This window comes from Sus scrofa, chromosome 13 (genome assembly GCF_000003025.6).
Source record: "Sus scrofa isolate TJ Tabasco breed Duroc chromosome 13, Sscrofa11.1, whole genome shotgun sequence".
Lineage (NCBI taxonomy): Eukaryota > Metazoa > Chordata > Mammalia > Artiodactyla > Suidae > Sus > Sus scrofa.
This window is the reverse complement of record NC_010455.5, coordinates 147778148-147800360: the sequence shown is the minus strand read 5'-3', so window position 1 is coordinate 147800360 and position 22213 is coordinate 147778148. Positions and strand designations below refer to the sequence as shown.

Here is a 22213-nt window from a genome sequence, read left to right as displayed (position 1 = left end):
AGTCATGAATTATTTCGCCATTCTTAAAAAAAAAAAGGCACAACACGCTTATGAATGCACTGGCTTTATTTAATGCTTTATGTGTTAATTATTAGAATTAATAATATTCTTTCTAAAATCTCAGGGTGTGCTTTTATGTTTTGCATCTTTCCTAAGCAAAGTGATACGTCGTTTTTACATATGTGTGTTTATTTATGATTTCTAATTACATCTTATATTAAGGAAACTTATTTTCCCAGAAATGCCTTAACCTGAATTAACATTTTTCACCTAAATTCTAAAACTACTCTGAATATTAACGGCATGCAAACACCTCATTCACTTATAGACTTAGTTTCGGTGTCTAATGCTCTGTTAAAGCATCTGTTTTTAAATGGAAACATTTAATCAATAGCTGAGGAAGCTGTTTGGAATCACTTGCCTTTTTTTGCCCTCTGGGCTGCTTTTTTTGGCCATTTCATTGCTAATTAAAAGCCTCATTGAAAGGTGGGTAGAACACAAGAAAACAGGGACAATCCAGATGGTCTAACTGTAAACTCCTAATAGGTCTGGTCATTAATTTGATCAGGGAGAAAGTGATTGCAACCTATGGTACTGGCTTAAAGAAACATCTTTTTAATGAATTTAGGGGTTACCAGCATAATCCCTAATTCCTGACTACCTGGTAAATAGAGAATTGAAAGGAATAATTCAATTTGTGATGCCCCAAATCCACTACCAGAGAGTATGCCAGAGCAGTAACACAAAGTAGATGACCTAACAATGTGCCAGCTGACCAGGTACCAGGGTAAGGGAGACCCCTTTTATTTGTGGCACTTTTGCTCCTATTGATGTGATCCCTACATTTTCCTTTGGTCGATATCACCCATTAGCTGAAGGCTGATGGCTAAGGTGGAAAAAGAAGAGCACTTAAGATATAGCAGGTAGGAGTACAACCTCTGGAAGGATTGGTGACACTGAATGTTTTAAATAACTGGCAGACAGGGGAAATGGAAAACAAGAATGACAAAAATGTGCAGTCTGGATCTTAACCAGATGAAAAGTGTGAGTGATATGAGTGAGATAACAGGTTTCTCAAATCATGCAGCGTGGTGATCCGCCTGTTGTTTTATGACCAGATCCAGTACCCTTTCAACTGGAATAACCATTGAAGAAGTGACTGCCCTCAGACCCTGGTGTTGCTTGTCATTAGGAGTCATCTTGCTTCACTTAAACCCACCTATTATTAGAGGATTCAGGGCCTCTGACTGTGTTTCTGTTTTGTGTGTGTGTGTGTGTGTGTGTGTGTGTGTGTGTTTCTGTGTGTGCTGAAGTATTATTCCCAGTTGTGCTGAGATGGGGAAATGACACAGGAAAGTGTCAAGCGATCTGCTGACAAAGAAAGGTCATTCACAAGACCACTTTTTGAAAATCTTGCTTGCACTGAGCATGATGCTGTTTCTTTGATCTTCTTGGCTTCAAAACAAATTAGACCAAGGCCCCAGTTTCATAGACAGATGTTTGGGGTTGCTGATTTGAGTCTTAGAAGATCTAAGACTGAAAAATGAGGCATACTAACATATTTATGGCTCTCTTCTTAGGATATAATCACCAACAGATGAGTGAGGGACAAAGGCAGAAGTCTTCTGAATTTTACAACCGCACAGCATCTGAATCCAATGTCTACTTGAACAGTTTCCACTACCCGGATCACAGCTACAAGGACCAGGCCTTTGATACGCTGAGCCTCGACAGCTCTGACAGCATGGAGACCAGCATCTCCGCCTGCTCACCTGACAATATCTCTAGGTAAGATGTGTGCCTGGGGAAGGTTTCTGGTTTGGAAAAGCACCTACTGGTTTCAAAAAGAGTCAAGCCATCAGTTAGGGACAATGTACATGTACAAGCCCAGACTTCTGAGACCTGTAAAGAGTCTGCAGTACAGATGAGGGCTGGGTGTCATTGTGGTCTTTGAAAGTATTTCTTTCTTTCTTTTTTTTTTTTTTCTTTTTGCTTTTTAGGGCCGCACCTGCAGCATATGGACGTTCCCAGGCTAGGGGTCAAATTGGAGCTGCAGCTGCCAGCCGCAGCAACGTGGGATCTCAGCTTCGTCTGCAACCTACACCATTGCTCACGGCAATGCTGGATTCTTAACCCACTGAGTGAGGCCAGGGATTGAACCTGCATCCTCATGGATCCTAGTCAGGTTCTTAACCCACTGAGCCACAAAGAGAATTCCGAAAGTATTTCTTTGTATCCTCTGTGATTGAGCCAGTTCCGTACCATCTAATCCATTTTCTCTTACTTCTTTACCCTTGACCTCACATGTACACTGTCCTCCAAACTGGTTTTGCCTCCATTGGTTGACTCAAAGCTTCGTTAAGACCCATTTTTGATTCAATGAAGAAGTAGTTTCCACCAATACAGTAAGAATTTGACGGCTGTCTTACCCTTATGTTTCATTAAAAGGAAGGTTTTAGCTGTTCTGCTCTTAAAATTTTTGTAAGAATTTAGGAGTTCCCGTCATGGCGCAGCTCGGATCCTGTGTTGCTGTGGCTCTGGCGTAGGCCGGTGGTTACGGCTCTGATTAGACCCCTAGCCTGGGAATCTCCATATGCCGTGGAAGCAGCCCAATAAAAGACAGGAAAAAAAAATTTGGTAAGGATTTAACCATTTCATTCGTGTTCATACTCTGAGGCAAGCAAAAGTGGTCTTATGGCACTATGGCCAGAGGTACATATAAAATATAGATCCATGGAGTTCCTGCTGTGGTGCAGTGGGGTAAGAATCTGACTGCAGCAGCTTGGGTCTCTGTAGAGGTGCGGGTTTGATCCCTGGCCCAGTGCAGTGGGTTAAAGGATCCGGCACTGCCACAGCTGCAGTTTAGGTTGCAGCTGTGGCTCGAATTCAGTCCCTGGTCCAGGAACTTCCATGTGCTGTGGGTGTGGCCATTAAAATATATAAGTAAAAATAAAATTTAGACCCACTCCTAGTATTCCTCCTCTTTGAAAGCTTGTGGTGATGCCTTACTACCTTTTGAATAAAGTCAGACCCCAGAACCTGGCATGCCCAACTGCCCATTCATTCTCTCCTGCTATACCTCACAGAGCTTCTTATTAATTTGAGAGGGTGATGAATTCTCAGATCTCTGTGACCATGTTGGTTCTAGCCCTGAGATTATGTTGTTTGTTCATTCTTTTATTTACATGTTTATTCATTCCTTAAGTCCTTGTAGAATACTCTGCAGTTAATGGTGAGCTGGCATTGGCTCAGATTGGCTGCCAGGAGCCAAATGTGCTCTGATCAGTGATCTCATGTTGGTAGCTTGAAATTGGCCATGGTGGGAGCATTACCTCCGCATAAATTGGCGTTTGCTATATATCAGGGGTTGTGTTTCCTCCAGAGAGCTGGTTTGCCAGCACACCACTGTCTCAAGTCGATTCATCCTTTCATTTGTTTATTCACTCAACCTGTACTTCCTGAGCATCAAGAGTATCTGACATTGCAGTGTCTCCTTACCCTCCTCCACCACCCTCCCATTTTATCCTGGAGAAAATCCTCCTCATTTAAGCTCAAACTTAAGTTGGAAACGCATGATAATTTCTCCTTTCAGAGCATTTTTCTTCCATATTTCCTTGGCACTTGATACTTTTTTCTGTTATATCACATTGCAATATGTAATTTTTTCTTCAATAATTAATTGGCACATTCCTCCGTGTCCAGGAGGATATCAAATTATCTTTTAGTATCCACACTCAACAGATAGCTTGGCATATAGTTGGCATTCAATAAGTGCTGTCTGAATAAATACCTTAGGATATAGTAAAGTGGACATATTTTCAATTTAGATTTTTTTAAAAATCTATTTCACTTGGCTAAGAGCCGTTATGATTTCAACCCAAGAAACGTCCAATATTCAATAAATGTTTGTTGAGCACTTGTGTGTCTCAAGCGAAAATGTCTAGCTGGATAATGGCCATCAGACAGACTTCCTCTGTTGCAGTGAAGCCGTGGGCTGGGGCATGGGAATACTTGTCTCTCTTTGGGCTCAAAATGACAATTGATTCTGCTACTTGAGGCAGATCGCAGAGCTCTCTCATCCTGATTTGCAAAACAGAGGGACTGTTTCTTGAATGCAAAGGGGTGATTTTGAAATATTTTAGTGGAACATTATTATCAGGTATATAGAATTTCTTTCTTTACGAAGAAAGAAATTTGCTCCCTGCCCCCACCCCCTGCAAAAAAGGGAGTGACAAAGACAGAGGGAAGTAATATTAGCAAGGTTTACTTAGCTTTGGGTTAGTTAGTGTTTCATAAATGAAAATAATATGTGAGACCTGAATGTAACTAGACATTATAGCCAGGAAATTAGGGAGTGGGGAAAAAGAAGAAAAGGATAGATGCTACATGTTGTGGTTAAATAGAATACAGTGTATTTTAATTCTGGTATCATAATGGGTGAAGTATTAATAATACTGGATATATCCTATCAGAGAAGAGAAGGAGTGCCTGGGGAGGAACACTAGAGCAAGCGTAAGAATCATATGTATTTCTCCTTGTCATACGGATATAACCTAAATTTAAGGAGGGAATTATGTAAAAATAAAGAATAAAGATAATTCTTTGCTGCCATTATTATTTAATGCCAGAAAAGTTGCTATTTCATTTTATTTGATATTAAAAGATGCAGTATCTTACCTTTTTGATAATATAATATGACTCTCTTAGGGAAGACACTTGAGTGTGTGGCATGTTTGAACATCAGACCATCTCTTGCACTGAAATTACCCTGGAAATACTCGCTGCTCCCATGAGGGTGTCAGAGAGCCAGGCAGGGGTGTGCTGGGAGCTGATGTTCTCATGATAGAAAGCTTAGAACTTTGGGTAATTTTCATAAGTGACAGTCACTGACCAATCAGATGTGTTACTTTTGAATAACAGGGCACAAACAAATTAGCAACTCTGCAGCTATTATATAATGATGATGGAGAAATAAAGTTGACATTAAAAGAATACCACATGTAGCTGTTTCATTTCCCTGTGTAATGGTCTCAGAGGGACTTCTTGTGTTTCTTAGGGTGCTGCACTTTTGCAAGTTGTTATTTTGAAAACTACTCTCCCCTCTCCCCAAGTAATTGGAACATTTTATAACTGTATTCCTATGGTGAACTCTTGATAGTTTGACCTTTCTTTTTCTTTCTATTTTTGAGCCATCTTAAAAAGGAAATACACTCTCTATGTTTCCCATTCTTGGTGACTTTTTCCCCTCCATTTTCTGCTCCCTGCCTCTTCATATCCTCTAAAAATTAAAAGTAAATGTGCATCTCTCCAAATTATCACTCCCCAAATCTCATCTCTTATGTTTAACGGTGGTAAACAGCAATAGTGCAGCAGTGAATACAGGAAATTACTTAAAAAGTGGCCACCTCGGTTCCCGTTGTGGTGAATCTGACTGGCATCAATGACTGCCAGTCCCTGTGCTCTGTGGGTTAAGGATCCGGCATTGCTGTGATCTGCGGTGTAGGTTGTAGACGCAGCTTTGATCTCGTGTTGCTGCGGCTGTGGCGTAGGCTGGCAGCTACAGCTCTGATTCGACCCCTAGCCTGGGAACCTCCATACGCCGAGGGTGTGGCCATAAAAAGACAGAAAGATAAAAGGGGGGGGGGGCACCTCAATTAGACTTACCACGCATTAGAAGCTTGGATCTGGGGAACTTAAGCACAGTGGCCAGAAAAATCTTAACTTATTTTTATCTGCCCATCCATTTAACTTTTGTTTACATATTTTCCAAAGGTAGCAAATGAGTATGACTCCACTGAATGTGCCATTTTAAGAGGACAGCATTATTGCAGAGTGATGATTCCTGGCAGGGAGCTATGTGTGGCCATGATCATTTTCTGTAGTTACTTCACACAGAACTGACCCAGTACTGGTGGCAGATGTAGAGAACCAATCACCATGTTCAGAAATTACTAATAGTATTAATTTTAAATATGCTGTCAGATTCTCTGAATGTCAAAAATTGAAACAAAGTAGGAGATGCCTGTAAAAGGTCTAGTATAAATAAAAGAGAGCAAGAGAAGCAAAACTAAAGCATTTCTCTTCTGTGCCCCCATCTACCTAAAAAAAATATACATATTCATGCTACCTATGATAAGCTTGTACCCATTTTTATGAGGGAAAATAATGCGATAGGCATCAGGAAAGTATGTAATAAGGAACTAATATTTGGAGTGTATGTTATGATGGCATATCCTTATGGGAACTTTTTGAAGATAGGTAGAAAGAGAAATAAAGAACTAAAAATTGTTCTCTTTTTTAGATTTTTAAAAAATTATGTATTAAAATATCCCAAAATTATACATGTTTTAAAGAGGGTAATTCTATGCTGAAATTCTAGTGACATAAACTTAGTCTTGTGGTTTATTATGTCACAAAAAGCCATTGGTAGAATTATAGGATTACTGAGTTGTGGGTACCTTTGCCTTACACTTTTTTGTTGAGACATCATTTTTGTGTCTACCAGAAAGTTACTTGAGTCAGACAGTGTTTTTGCTTTTTCAGCATCATTACTTACACTGTGCACAGAGAGCTAAGAAAACAAATCTTGGGTCTTAGAAGACAGCAACTGAAAGTCAGTTCTGCCTAAAGTCTCTATCTGGCTAAGATTATTGGATTAGCTCATAGAGTATAGTGTTCAGAATACCTCCTACAATGATACATTTTATTACTATTGCTGTTAAGTCCTGACCTTGTGCTCAGGCTTTGAGAAATTTTGAGGAAGTTGACAACAAAAATAAAGTCATATGGTCTTTAACTTGGGGACTATTTTGCATATGAGGGCTGATTCAGATTTTACTAAGTCAGCACATTGGATATCATCCATGAATGTTGATAATGGAAGGAATACCTTTCCTGTGGTTTCAGTTCTGGCCTGAAAACCTGGGGAAAAACTTCATTTTCTTTTTGCACAAATCAGAAAAACAGATACTGTGCAGTTTCCTTGTTGACCAGACTGATAGTGCTAATTCAGATTTAAGAAATTATCTGAATCTTGGTTTGAGTAGATTTGTGACCTAAATGCAATATTAACTAGATCAGATAGATTTTACATTTTTGACATGCATACCTAGGCTCTCTTTACCATCCCCAATATCCATTAGTTATTGAACTTTAAAAAACTGGTGTTGAATCCTTACAACAATGTTTTATTGCACCAATTTTATAAACTCTTACAGTGCAATATGCGTTATTTTTCAGAGACAAACCAAAGGTTAATTTCTCAAGGTTCATGTTCTTTGTTTTAGCAGCATTTGATGGAGGATCTTTTATATTTCATTTGCAATAGGTAAAAAATAAACCAGATTCCCAATCTTTTTTCTTTTTTAAAGTAAATCATGTACCAAGTTTTTTAGTCCAAACTGTGTAGAGTAAGTTAAACTTAAGTTGCATTCTATTAACCAATATGATTGTATTTCTATAAGTATAATTATGTTGAAATAAGTTTAAAAAACAAAAAAAAGGAGTTCCCGATGTTGGTGACATATCTGGAGCACTGGGACTCAGGTTCGATCCCTGCATGTCATAGCTGCAGCTTGAATCTGATCCCTGGCCTGGGAATGCCATACATTGAGGGGTGGCAAAAAAAAGAAAAAGAAAAAAGAAATGTTCGCCTGCCTTTTGAAGGTCAGGAGTTGGAGCACTGGAAGGAAGCATTACTCCTCTGGTAATTTGGGTGGCCTGGAGAAAGCAATGATGAGTGTCTTATGCTACAGGTAGTGCATTACAAAGCATTATCTTCAGTGACTTTCAGGCTCTCCCTTAGCATGGGAGTGCTAACAAAATAGCATTTCAGGAGTTCCTGTTGTGGCTCAGCAGGTTAAGAACTCAGTGTAGTGTCTGTGAGGATGCAGGTTCAATCCCTGGTTCTGCTTATTGAGTTAAGAATCTGGCGTTGCTGCAACTTGCAATGTACAGATGGGGCTTCACCTGGTGTAGCCATGGCTGTGGCATAGGCCTGCAGCTGCAGCTCCAATTCGACCCCTGGCCTGAGAACTTCCACATGCCACAGGTGCAGCTGTAAAAAAAAGAAAAAAACAAAATAAAGAAAAACCAAATACCATTTCATTTGTTCACATGCCGTGATATTGACAAACCTAGACCTCTCCATAAATTCCTATTGGAGTTGCATTTGCTTTTCACTGCAAGTGCAATTTTGACCCCCCCCCCCAATGTATCAGATGGTGGCAACATAGTATCACAGAGCAGCAGAAATTTTTGCTGAATAGAAGTGGTTTATTTGTTGAGGAAATAGTAAAATCCACAGTAGCAAAAGTAGCTGTAGAGAACAAGCAGGTGTCCATGGATGAAAATTTATTAATTTTTTCACAAAATAACTAAAGTAGCTTTAAAGTGTAGTTTTTTAAAAAGTGATTTTAGGTGCCTAAAAGTTATGAAGATATGAAATAGTAAATGTTAAAATGTACTTTCTGGGAGTTCCCGTCGTGGCGCAGTGGTTAACGAACCCAACTAGGAACCATGAGGTTGCGGGTTCGATCCCTGCCCTTGCTCAGTGGGTTAACGATCCGGCGTTGCCGTGAGCTGTGGTGTAGGTTGCAGACGCGGCTCGGATCCCGCGTTGCTGTGGCTCTGGCGTAGGCTGGCGGCTACAGCTCCGATTCGACCCCTAGCCTGGGAACCTCCACATGCCGAGAGCGGCCCAAGAAATAGCAACAACAAGAACAACAACAACAAGAAAAGACCAAAAAAAAAAAAAAATGTACTTTCTATCAAATGTTTTCAGAAGATTCAGTTCATTTGAAGCAAAAAATTAAAAATTAAGACATTTATGGAAACATTGCTAAATAAGCAAATAAGCATATTGAGTTTAATTGGCAGAAAATTAACTGGAAATGTTATCAAATAAATAGAAAGCACCCTGAAAATTTCAACAAAATGAACAGAAAAAATTAAAGATGAATAAGATGTGAAAACTTGCCCCTCGGTTATGCCCAAATTACACACATATATGATAAAACATGATGAGTTCCTTGTCTGTAACAATATTCAGGCTCAAACTAGATGAATAATGGGATGTCATAGAATTAAAGGACAGGGGGTGGTTAAAATATTACTTTTTTTTTTGTTTTTTGGGGTTTTTTTTTTATTGTTGTTTTTTAGGGCCACACCTACGGCGTATGGAAGTTCCCAGGCTAGGGGTCAAATTGGAGCTACAGCTGTGGGCCTATGACACAGCCACAGCAATGGTGGGATCTGAGCCGTGTCTGCAACCTACACCACAGCTCACAGCAATACCGAATCCTTAACCCACTGAGTGAGGCCAGGGATCGAACCTGCATCCTCATGGATGCTAGTCAGATTCATTAACCACTGATGCATGACAGGAACTCCTTTTTTTTGATTGGTGAGTTTTTAAGACCTGAGACTTGGTGAAACTCAAATTATTTATTTCCAAAAGTTCCCATTGTGGCTCAATGGCTTAAGAACCCTGCTAGTGTCTATGAGAAAGCGGGCTTCATCCCTGGCCTCACTCAGTGGGTTAAGGATCCGGCATTGCTACAAGTCGCAGATAGAGCTTAGATCTGGTGTTGCTGTGGCTGCGGTAGAGGCCAGCAGCGGCAGCTCCAATTCAACCCCTAGCCTGGGACCTTCCATGTGCCACAGATGCGGCCCTAAAAGGCAAATAAAATAAAATAATAAAATAAAATATTTTCAAATTAATTGGAGATAAGACGTATGTTATTGAATATAAACATAATTTTGTGCTATTATATGGCCTGCATATTGTCTTAGGCTTTCTTGGTTGAGCTGATGAAATTTGCCTCTTTTCCATCCTTGAAGTCAGATGTTTTCACTAAAGGAGAATACAAATTGCTCCACAAAAATAAAAGATTTTCCTTAATTATTCTGGTTGAAGAGAATAGAACTTATCCCTTTATATATCCCCCAAAGCTCATGGAAGTATGAGGAAAAAATTTCCTTTTTTGTCTTTCTTAGGAGAAAATTGGCCCAAGCTAACCCTGAGAAGTACTGCCCAGTTGTTAAGCTTCTATAGATTCAGTGTTCCTAAGGCTGCCCCTCTCCTTGATGGATGCATTTTGTAATGGGGATAACAGTTCTGATTTTTCTTGGTTTTGTTTTTAGATTTACTTTATTAAAAAGCAGTTTTAGGAGTTCCCATCCATCTCAGTGGAAGTGAACCCAACTAGTTTCCATGAGGATGTGGGTTCGATCCCTGGCTTTGCTCAGTGGGTTAAGAACCTGGCATTGCCTAAAAAAAGAAAGAAAGAATGAATGAATCTGGCATTGCCGTGAGCTGTGGTGTAGATCGAAGACCTGACTTGGATATGGCATTGCTGTGACTGTGGCTTAGGCTGGCAGCCGCAGCTCTGATTCAGCAATACAACCCCTAGCCTGGGAACTTCCATATGCCACAGGTGCCAGCCTAAAAAAGCAAGTTTTGGCATTTATAAATAAAGCTGCTGTAAATATTTGTGTGCACAGTACTGATTTTAAGATAAACCATATGTCCTGTGTTCCTGTGATCATTTATCTCTTTGGAAGAAGCCTTAACCCCATGTTTGAAACACCCTATACTTGAGTTAATCAACACTAATCAACACAATGATTTTGATTTTGAGACCATACTAATAATTATCTTATTCATTTTTGTATGAATTAATTTTTATATGAATGTGTGTAGCAAACATTAGCCCCTACTGTGTGCCAGGATCTATGCAATGGAGGATATGGGTGCAAAAGCTTTTCTGTACACAGAGTCTAGAAAAGAAGACATATATTTAAGTGATTATGCAAGTATACATACATAAGAAATAACATTGATTCTCCATGGCTGAAACATCAGAATAATGAAGTTTTATCTCAGGCTGTGGTCTTTTTTCACAAAAGAGTCAAATGAAATATAAACAGTTAAAAAAATAAAAGGAGTTCCTGTTGTGGCATAGCGGAAACAAATCTGACTAGGAACCATGAGGTTGTGGGTTCGATCCCTGGCCTTGCTCAGTGGGTTAAGGATCCAGTGTTGCCGTGAGTTGTGGTGCAGGTTGCAGATGCAGCTCAGATCTGGTATTGCTGTGGCTGTGGAGTAGGCCGGCAGCTATAGCTCCGATTAGACCCCTAGCCTGGGAACCTCCATATACCATGGGTGCAGCCCTAAAAAGACCCCAAAAAAAGACAATAAAATAAAATAGTTTGTTTAGTGTTAAATATTTCCAAGCTCTTCTCTTTTCTCTTTTAGTTACCCTAACTCTTCTTGCAGCTTTCACCCCCTTTGGTGTTTTTCCTTCCTTGTTTATGTGATCTCCTTCTCAGCATGTATTACTTTTGAAGCTCTTGCATCCCTAAATCCTGTTTCCATTTTGGCATGGTGGATGGGCTTTACTGACAAAACTGGCCAACATCCTTCTCTTGCATCTGTTAAGAGAAGTCATTTTTTAATTGACCATCTTAAATCACCATTTAAGAAATAAAATATCCACATGATAAAGGCATAACAAATAATTATCTGGTGACACATGTTCCTAAACCAGATAAAGTGACTTCCAAGCTTAGGGATCATCTGTAGAACTTTGGTGATAGTTTTGTTGGTCTGGCATCTGAATAATTAAACTAATGGGGAGGCCTGTCACAGGCCAACATTTTTAGACTTGGGAGGAAACATTTTCAGAACATACTTTGTAGGATTTGGTTTTGATGTATTCATGAGCAGAGCACTTCATTTGGTGTTATTTCCTTTGCCTATATTTTGTCTCCTAAACTGAGGTAAGTTAGTTTCACCTGCAGTTTTCAGAGTTGAATTGGCTTGCCTCTAAAGACCAATGATTCTTGCAAGTAACGTCCTTTAAATTGTATTAGAGCTTGTTCTACACCTTCCTGAAACCTGTCTCTGTACGGGTGTGTGTTTGAAGAGAAATCAGTCAGAAGCAACATTCTTAAAAGGTTTTTTTGTGTTTTCTTCAGCGCCAGCACTTCAAATATTGCCCGAATAGAAGAAATGGAGAGACTTTTGAAGCAGGCTCATGCAGAGAAGACAAGGCTGCTTGAATCCAGGGTAGGCTACTAGTATCTTTATGCTGGAGGTCAGTGATGTGGTAGTTCAGATGCCCTGCACTTGCCATTGGGTCTCAATAAGCAGCATGGCCTTGGAATAGTCATTCCACCTTTCTTGGCCCCATTTTCTTTTCTGAAAAATAAGGGTTTTAGAGAGGTGATTTCTGTGGCTCTTTACTGCTTCACCACTTTTCATAAGGTAAAGTGTATAGAGTGTGGACATAAACTTAAATGAATGCTTTGCATTACATTTTCCCTTCGATAGCCCTTTTGTCTGCCTGCCAGGGAACAGGAGGAATGGCATGTCTCTGCATTCTCCCTGCCTTGCCAGCTTGCCGTAATGACACTATTGTAATATTAAAACTCCCACATTATTGTGACTTTTTTAAGCCAGAAGCTTAACTTCCTTAGGAATCCCCCCAAATGCCTTTGTGTCCTGCCTGAAAAGGCACCTCCTTTCCTCTTCTGATTTCCCCGGATGCTTCCTCTGTAGCTTTGGCCAGGAAGCAACAGAGCAACAACAGGAATTGGAAGGACCAATGGCTGTTAAAAGAAAGGCTACATGTTGTGACTAATGTTGGGTCACAGTTAGTGAGCCTTTTTCATATTAAAAACGGGAGAGTTAAGGTCATTAGTATGAAATGACAGAATAGAATCCCAAGCTGAGTTTCACTTAATATTCCATTGTTAATTAAATGTAATGATTGCACAGGATGATTTTGAAAGCCCTGTGAGCCGTGATTAAGGGTGTCTTAGTTATTCATTGTAAGAGCCTGAGTTATGACACCAGAGACTGTCTAGTGAGAATAATTTTTTTATATTCTTTAAATTCATTCAAGTATAACGGGGATGTCTTAAAATTTGTTCCACATAATGATATTTAGGAACGGGAAATGGAAGCCAAGAAAAGAGCTCTGGAAGAAGAAAAGCGACGCCGAGAACTCCTGGAAAAACGACTGCAGGAAGAAACTAGCCAGAGGCAGAAGTTAATTGAAAAGGAAGTGAAAATAAGGGAGAAACAAAGGGCCCAGGTTGGTGGGTCAATCTGGATGGATTGGAGTAGGTTGCCCCCTGGTGGTCGTTCTTTAGGAGACAGTCATGCTGGGTCAAGATGCCTTTGGCTGTGCTGTAATGGCTAAGAGAAAGATGTGCGTTAATGGGCTAAAAAATGTGTGTTTATTTCAAAACTTATTGGGAACTACTAAGAAAATGAATTTGTTCTTTACTTAAGAGTAGAAAATTTTGATGGGAGAGCTACTTTTTCTTCCACCCGTTTTTTTTTTTTTTGAGCAGCTTTGAAAATGCAGTGAATTCATTACTAAAAACAAATGCAGCACCCAGACTAAGTTGGGTGCTGCACTTGTTTTAGCTGAGAAAGAGAAGAGATTCTATTAAGCCATTTCTTGGAAGCAGACACTCCAGAACAGAATACTTTCACTAGTCCCATTTCTTGGTGATGGCATTAATACCTTCAATTTTGTGTTTTTTGGTTTTTTTTCCTAACCAATGTGTTGTCACACATGTCCTCTTTGTTGCACCAGACCACACACATGTGCACAGAATCCCTGAACTCAAGCATAGCTCAGGAAAATCATCCACTTGGTTTAACTTCCTATCTCAGTCATTGCAGAGTTTGAATCTCTGTTCGTGTCTCTAGAACTGCTTATGTAATATATGTGTTCCGAGAAACTAAAATAAAATTTTATTAAGTGCCATGTCATTTTAAAGTTCAAAGCAAGTTTACCAAGACTTAGTAGACTTAAAGGTAAAAGATAGCAATTCCCTTATTCTTTACAGTTGCTGGCAGTTTGAAGTACAGCAGTGAGACTCTCCTTTAAGACTGGGTGCTTTGAGGTCTCAGTAAATCTGTGACATCTGTGTAGATTCAAAATACCATGGAATCAAGGGCAGAACAAAGGAAAAATACAAAGTAAAACTTGTTCATTTTATTTTGTTATGCCAAACCTCTGTCAAATTTTGATTTGCAGTAAAGGTCAACCATGTCTGTTTGGTATCTGAGGCCAAACCAAAAGGCACAATTCTATTTTAATCCTAATTATAAGTTTTACTTCCAAGTGTATGATTAGGTTATTTTCCCCCAGGGCAAAGGGATAGGGTAATTTAAAAGGATAAAATAAAAGGCCATTCTGGAAATATTACTCGTAGTGCTGTGTGCTTCCTAGATTAGATGAACTTCTACTCCAGCCATAGTTAAAATAAAAGACGTCTAGGTACACCTCTTTAGTGTCTGGTCCTGGACAGGTTATTGGACAAAGCTTTGATTCCACTTCTTATTTTTTTAAGACATACATTTCTGCCCTCAATTTCTATCAGAGAGTGTTTTCAAGCCAACACTTACATCCATACCTGGGGAATCAGATAGGGGTTATACTTACAAAATAGTGTTCAGCCAATTATGTCATGTCTGAAGTTATTTAAGAAGTCTTGTTGAGTTATGGCAGAGAGAACTCCTGCAAACTTCACAGTGGAGGCATCTTCCTCTCTAAGAAGAAGCCCAGATAACTTCACACCTAATTTTCATGTGTTTTTAAGTGCTAAGTACCTCTTTTCAAGCTAAGAAAAATGACATGTTTCCATTTTCTCATCTGGCCATTTCAAGGGATAGACTCTGTTGGCCTGAGTTTATCCATATTTCCCCCGACATGTTCTAGCATCCTTCTTCAGTAGCCATCCACTGTTTAGATTCCAAATGGCAATGTCTAAGTTCTCATAGTCACATGGACATTTTAACACTCAGGCTTTCCAATTCATCCTCACTTCTAAACATCTGTGACCTAAAACAAAACAAATAATTAGCTGTAGACGACCTGGGCTTATGCTTTTCCAGGCTTGACCTCTGACCCACTGGGCTTGTGCTTTTCCAGGCTCGACCTCTGACCCGCTATCTGCCCGTCCGGAAGGAAGACTTTGATTTGCGGAGCCACGTAGAGACTGCTGGCCACAATATTGATACCTGTTATCATGTGTCAATCACAGAGAAGACCTGCAGAGGGTTCCTCATCAAAATGGGTGGAAAAATTAAAACTTGGAAAAAGCGTTGGTTTGTCTTTGATCGGAATAAGCGCACCTTCTCTTATTATGCAGGTGGGTAATAAAAACAACAACAACAACAACAACCCTGAGTGGTATATTCAAACTAGGAACCCTCTATTGAAGAGATTAAAGAACAAAGGCAATAAAATTCAGTATAAGTAAGTAATAGAATCAATGGCAATATTAGCTTGATAGATGTATATTATTTTTTAGACCAAAATATTTCTTAAACCATGAGACCAGGAAAAAAAAAAAAATTTCTATTTATGTCTTTATGGTCCTATGCCCTATATAAGTTACACACAATTAGGCAGCTTAGCTGACAGTCATTCAACCATAGTTTATAAACTAGAATGGCAGTTTAAGCAGAGAGTAAAACTCATCAATGAACTAGTGAATGAGTAAGTATTTATCAAGTGACCGGAGTATATTTGGATTATTTAAATGCTAGATTATGAGAACCATTTACATTTAGATCTCATATGAAATATATCCACCTTCAGCATGAGTACAGTTATGACTTTTCAACTGCTGAGTGAGGGTAGCATCAGACTAGAGATTATGAAGAGACCCTGCCTTGGGGTGACTGTATCGACATTTATGAGCATTGTCAGGAATTGTTACAAAGTGTATCAGTGTAATAAATACAAACTAACTCCAGTCACTTAATCTGTAGTGTGAGGTCAGAATATGTTTATGAAGAGAGCTGTAAGAAACCAAGAAGCATGTGGAAGAAGGAAGACTGGCTGTGGAGCTCCAGAATGGGGGTGAGAGGGTGGGTGGCATGCCTTTCACCCAAAGAGTTAGGGGCTCTTTGGGTGGGGTTCCAGTTGCTATGGGGGCGAATGGCCTGAAGCAAATGGTTACCCCTCACAGGTTCCCTGCTTGCTTCCCTAGGGCTTTCTGACCTTGGGTTTTATAAAAATCCAGAGACAATTTCTTCAGTTAATACAATAGAAAAGATGCCTGTGTAATAAGAAATGCCAATTTAGTGTCTGCAGAATACATAAACAAAACTTGGCTGTGTGCTAGTCTCCATAGACAACCTCAGCCAGAATTTTCCAAAAACTAAATTTGAAAATAACCCTGACCAAACAGCTTCAGTCTTCTCTGCTTCTCTTCCCGGGGAGCCATTTTTCATTCTTTCATCTGTCAGCCATGTGAGGGGTTCAGTGCTTCTGACCCGTGTAAATGCATGTTTCCAAATTTACACCTTTTGGTAACTCATTTTCAAGTTTTTTTTTAATACCAAAACCTTTTTGGTTTATGAAAGATTACTCCGAACCTTAATACATAAAACAGACGAAAATGATATTTAATTCAGGTTTTGGATATTTACACATAAGAGACCTAGTTTGACCACTGCTGTCTCTTTGGCGGTGTTTACAACCATCATCAGCTTTGCCAGCTCCCCCCATCACCAACCCCACTCTTCCCAGACACCACTAAGCACAGGAATGGATCAGCCCACAGGCCTGTCCTGCAGATTGTAGTTCAGGCTGGTCTTGATCCCATGGCACCAGGCCCGTTCAGCTTGTCAGCAAGGTATGTCCATGTGTGTAAAGGGCCGAAAGCTGGAGCTTTAGGTCTCCCTGTGGACCAGACCCCTGGCCTCTGTGCTTGGCTTCCCACATATTAACTGGGTAACTTTAGAAGAGTCTCTGAAAAAACTAAAGAAGAGAAAACATCTGTAAATTGGTAGGATAATGCTATTGAGACAGAATGGTTAGCACTATCTCATCAATTCAGCATAGCATTATTGATTCTGTCAGTTTCACCATGTGCTTGTGAGGCCTGTATTTTTCAGATTCTTTCTCGTCGATAAAGTGCCCTAAAAACCAAAGTTTTATGCCCCAGTTTTCTGCCTGCTTTGACACACTGTCAAGGTTTACTTTTATCTTCAGAATTTATTTTACATTGGTTTCCAGAAAGCTAAGTATTGTTGTTATCCCATGCATTATTGCAGGGTCTTTTTTACCAGATGTGTGAAAGACACGCTGACCTTCTTGTTCACAGAAAGTGGTGAAAACCCACTAAACATGGTATTAATTAACCCAGTGTTTCCCTAGGAAAAGCAAAAATAAACACAAAAATATGGTCTACAGTCAAATAAGGAAATTCTGCGTTAAATGCAATGACACTGGTTTATTTTCTGCTAAAATTCTAGGAGCTTTTTTTTTTCAAACTAGATTTTTATTGTTGTTGTTAGAAAAAGAGGACATTCACTTTAGTAAAAACTCAAAATAGAACTAGGTCTATATAGTGAAGGTGGGTTTCTTTCCCACGACAAAAGTTCTAACCTTCTCTTTAACACTGGTCAGTCTGAAATATTCTTTCAGATTTTTCTCTACTCATATTCATATATGTTTCAGTATATATAGGTATTCTTTTGTCTTTAATACAGTTAGGACCAAATTATTCACTCTGTTCATACCTTTCTTCACATAACAATATTTCCAGCTTTTTCTGTAATGAGCACATGTAAATTTACCTCAGTCTTTTCCGTGGCTGTGTAGATTCCAGTGCATGGCTGGCCACTAATTGTTTCAGTTCCCTATTAAAGTTCCAGTAGATCTTTTGCAACGTTTTGCTCAAAGGAACACAAGTCCATGTGTACATCCATGAGTAGCTCTTATAGGATACAGTTTTAGAAGCCCAATTGCTGAGTAAGGGGATTTTAGTATTTTTAATTATGTCTGTTTTACTAAATTACCTCCCCAAAGAGGCTTTCTTATTTGCATTTCCATCAGCATGGTAATCTCTTTCTCTGCATCCTCATTATGATTTTGAGATTCTTTAATATGCTTGCATGCATTATGATCTCTGCAAGCTTAAATTATGAAATATCTCAAGAACTTATTGGTCTTTTTAGTCACCAAAAAGTGATGCTCTTTGTTTGGTGGGTGGTTTGGTTGTTTGTTTTTGTTTTGTTTTATGTTTAGTTTGGTTTTTATGGCAAATCTGCTAAAATCATTGGAAACACTCTGGAAAACTCTGCATTGAAAGGTCATTAAATTATTGACATGAAGCTCTGGTGGGAACAAGATAAGAAAAATCAAGCATGCTAGACAAGTAATTTGATAGAAAAGAAATACAAGTAGACTTTATAAGTCTAAAAGAACATTTGTTACAAATTTCATTACAATAGATCTGTGTGTTAATATTTTCATTACAACTATTGTCTTGGAGAATATGCGGAAACAATTTGTTATCAATGTCAATGGTGTTTATACTTTGCGTGCTAACCTGACAGGATTCTGGGTCATCTTTTGACTGCTAATTTGGTAAAGAGCTTTGGACAAAGTCATTTAGCCCCTTTGTTTAGGGCTGATAATTTTAACCTCTCTTTTTTTTTTTTTTTTTTTCCTTTTTTAACCATAGAATAGGGCTAATGTACTAACCTAGATTGTCTGAATTAATCTTAGATAATTTAAATGCTAGATAAATATTTTGGCATTCCCATTGTGGCTCAGTTCCTGTTGTGGCTCAGTGCTTTAAGAACCCAGCTAGTATCCTTGAGGATGTGGGTTCAATCCCTGGCCTCGCTCAGTGGGTTAAGGATCCGGCGTTGCTGTGAGCTCTAATGTAGGTAGCAGGTGCGGCTTGGATCTGGCATTGCTCTGGCTGTGGCATAGGCTAGCAGCTGCAGCTCAGATTAGACCCCTAGCCTGGGAGCTTTCATATGCCGCAAATGCACTCCTAAAAAGCAAAAAGCAAAAAAAAAAAAAAAAAAAGATAAATATTTTAATGATGATAATTATAATGAAATTGTAATTTTTCCTGTCCATCAGTGGTGATAAAGTATTTGTTTTAACACATCTTCCATTGCAGACAAGCATGAAGCTAAATTAAAAGGAGTAATATACTTTCAAGCCATTGAGGAAGTATATTATGATCACCTCAAGAATGCTAATAAGGTAAACATTGAATTTCAGATTCCTGCAGTTTGAATGCCTAATTAAATTGAAGAAGATAGATTTTTTTTGAATTCTGAGCAATTTAGATTTGTTATTCTGACATGATGGATATGATCAGAATGGTGTTGGAAAAGTAAACAAAGCAGTAATTAGTGGCAGCTCATCTTTTTGTTAAAAAAAATAATGTCATGAAAAAATGAAATATTCTGGATACGTTGGTTTAGGAAACACTGCTAAGTAACTCTTTGCTGAGATTCTAAGAAGGAGCTGCAACCTAGTTATGAGGAAGCATCTTAGTAGGGTTAAGAATAACACTTATTGAGCAATTTATCATGCACCCACTATTAGCTAGGTGCTCTGCTAGAGCTTTACAAAGTAGCTTCTAAGACAACAGGTGAGCTCTTTGTGAGAATTCTTGTGCAGAAAAGCCAGAAAGATGGTCAATCTTGAGGAAAATGTTGAGGGCAAAGGTAACAGGTTGTATTAGAGCTAAAAAAAAAAAAAAGTAAAAGCAGGAGTTCCTGTTGTGGCACAGTGGAAATGAATCTGACTAGGAACCATGAGGTTGCAGGTTCGATCCCTGGCCTTGCTCAGTGGGTTAAGGATCTGGCGTTGCTGTGGCTGTGGTGTAGGCCAGCAGCTGTAGCTCCGATTCGACCCTTAGCCTGGGAACCTTCATATGCCATGGGTACAGCCCTAAAAAGCAAAAAAAAAAAAAAAAAAAAAAAAAGGAAAACATAATGGCTACATAGATTTCTATGAATTGGCACTTTTGAAAAGAAAGAAGCCTTCACATAGCTCATATTATATTTAATGTTATAAAGACATTTGTTTTACATTCTTTTCCTTTTTCAATTTTTTAGAGTCCTAATCCATTACTCACCTTTAGCGTCAAGACACATGACAGAATCTACTACATGGTGGCCCCATCGCCAGAAGCCATGCGGATCTGGATGGATGTTATAGTTACTGGGGCAGAAGGTTACACTCACTTCTTGTTGTAGTGAACTGACACAACAGTGCGCTTCAGGGCCAACTGCAATAATCTCTTCCAAGAATGAAGCCATATTCAATCCCAGGTGGAAAGACCCAAGAGACCCATTGCTTTAACTGTATACTCAGAACTGCTTTTGTGTGAACAAAAGTCACTTGTAAAAGAGAAAGAAGGGGTTTTTCAGTTCAAAGCTTGACCATGAATAATTCAAAGCTTGATCATAAATAGCAAAAGAATTGACATGCCTATGAAAACACCATTTTGGTAAATAGCATCACTTATAGGGGCATTTCTTATAAACTATTTTTCATCAATTATTGATTTTGGTGAAATAAACCAGTTACAGAATGTCTATATATACTTGGAAATATGAAATTATTTTAGCACCCAAATTTTTGACATTGACATTATTGGCAATCAACTGGCTTTTAAAAAAAAGTATTTTTGCTGAATATTATTTTATAAATATAAGTAAATAAGGGCTTGAAGGGAATATATTTTAGGAGGCGTTTTGTCCTAATTTTTAAATTCTACACCTAAACCAAAGACTTGACATGACTTCTAACAGCAGTAGTTTCAAGTGATGAACTGCACTTAGTGTTACTCTACATTTTAAAATGGTACTTTGATGCCAACAAGTGCCCAGGAAGCTGACTTTGAAGAGTCACCACCAGCCTAATCTACTATATAAATGGCAGTCCACTTTTGGTAAAAGAAGAAAGAATAAAAAGCTATGTGTTTTAAGAAGAAACAGTCTTAGACATTCTGTCACCCTTTGGCAATTTAAAGAAAATATTTAGGAGCTGTTTTGCTGAAGATTTCTCCATTCCCAGTGCTGAGAATAAAGGCAACTAGTAGCGATTCCTTTAGATTGTCTGATTTCTCTTTGTTATGGAGTATACCTGTTAATTGCAGCCTCGAATGATGTAACTATGAAATCAGAGCTCTTTGTTCACCAAAGAACAGACCAATTAAAATACTTATTTACAGAAGTATTGTAGTTCTATTAAAAGGCAAATGAAGTTCAACTTAATGTTCTCTATAATGTACTATTTTATTATGTTTTTTCTTCACAATTAGCCTTTGTTTTTTAGATTTAAATTAATTTTTGTTGAATGAAATGACTTCAGGCAAGTCTCCTTTATAATGGTTTTTCAAATGCCATTCATCCTGGTTTGTCATGTTGTGTGTGTTTGTAAGTATGAATGTACTTTTTCCAGAAGCTTGGCAAATGAATAGAAGTGAAAAGTAATGATGTTATTTACCAATACAAGTGAAATGATTAAGTTAAAAGTGTCTACAAAGTCTTTGTTAGGCCTGACTGGGTACAATTTTTTTTTTTTTTTAATTTGCAGTGGTTTGTGTACATGTTGCCAATAATAAGATTTTGCAACTGGATGACACATGATTTTACTTGAACAGTAAAGGACAAAATCACAATTGCAGAACACATGTTTATAATCTGCCTTTTCAGAGATCATCCCCAAACCCTGTAATGATCTAAGAGAGTGAAATAACAATTGCTAAAGTTTTGTTGGTTAATGTAAAGCTATAACTTTTCTAAACTGTACTTTACTTGCTTCATCGAATTGTAAAGATATTCTAATCAACTTTATATCTTGCATGATGTAGTAAACCTTTTAAATGTGTGTGTTAAAATATGTTACTTTTGGATTAAGATGTTGACCAGATTTCACATTTGAAAATATACACTCATCTCTCATCAGGAAGTTAACTATTGGTAACATGACAGGGGGTGGATTAATCAGAAAAGTTGATTGTAGAATCTTTGTAAAGGTTGTCGTGTACTAACATTATGAATTGTAGTTTATGAACTGAAGTAATCAGAAGTATCTCTGGTCATATTGCTGTTGCTAACAAAATGAGATAACCTTTGAAAAATCTGACATTTTACTGTCTTTTTGCATGGATGCAATTATTACTGGGAATTGAAGGGCTGTGTTTATTTATTCTTTTCTCTGATGGGGAAAAAACTCACACAGGTGTGACGTTAAAGCTCTGGGGATGGGTGCTCCTGTTGTGGCTCAGTGGTTTAAGAACCCAACTAGTAACCATGAGGATGTGGGTTCGATCCCTGGCCTCATTCAGTGGGTTAAGGATCTGGTGTTGCCATGAACTGTCGTGTAGGGCTCAGATTCTGTGTTGCTGTGGCTATGGC

At 38.6% G+C, this 22213-nt stretch overlaps 1 protein-coding gene across 1 annotated transcript in view; it reads left to right on the top strand.

The window, feature by feature from the left end:
• Positions 1 to 21941, top strand: part of PHLDB2 (pleckstrin homology like domain family B member 2) — a 247524-nt gene extending 225583 nt beyond the window's left edge. Inside the window, 6 exon segments of the mRNA XM_021070391.1 lie at positions 1581 to 1788; positions 11980 to 12070; positions 12954 to 13100; positions 14955 to 15174; positions 18955 to 19040; positions 19904 to 21941. Coding sequence (XP_020926050.1) covers positions 1581 to 1788; positions 11980 to 12070; positions 12954 to 13100; positions 14955 to 15174; positions 18955 to 19040; positions 19904 to 20044 — 893 coding nt within the window. The 3' untranslated portion in view covers positions 20045 to 21941.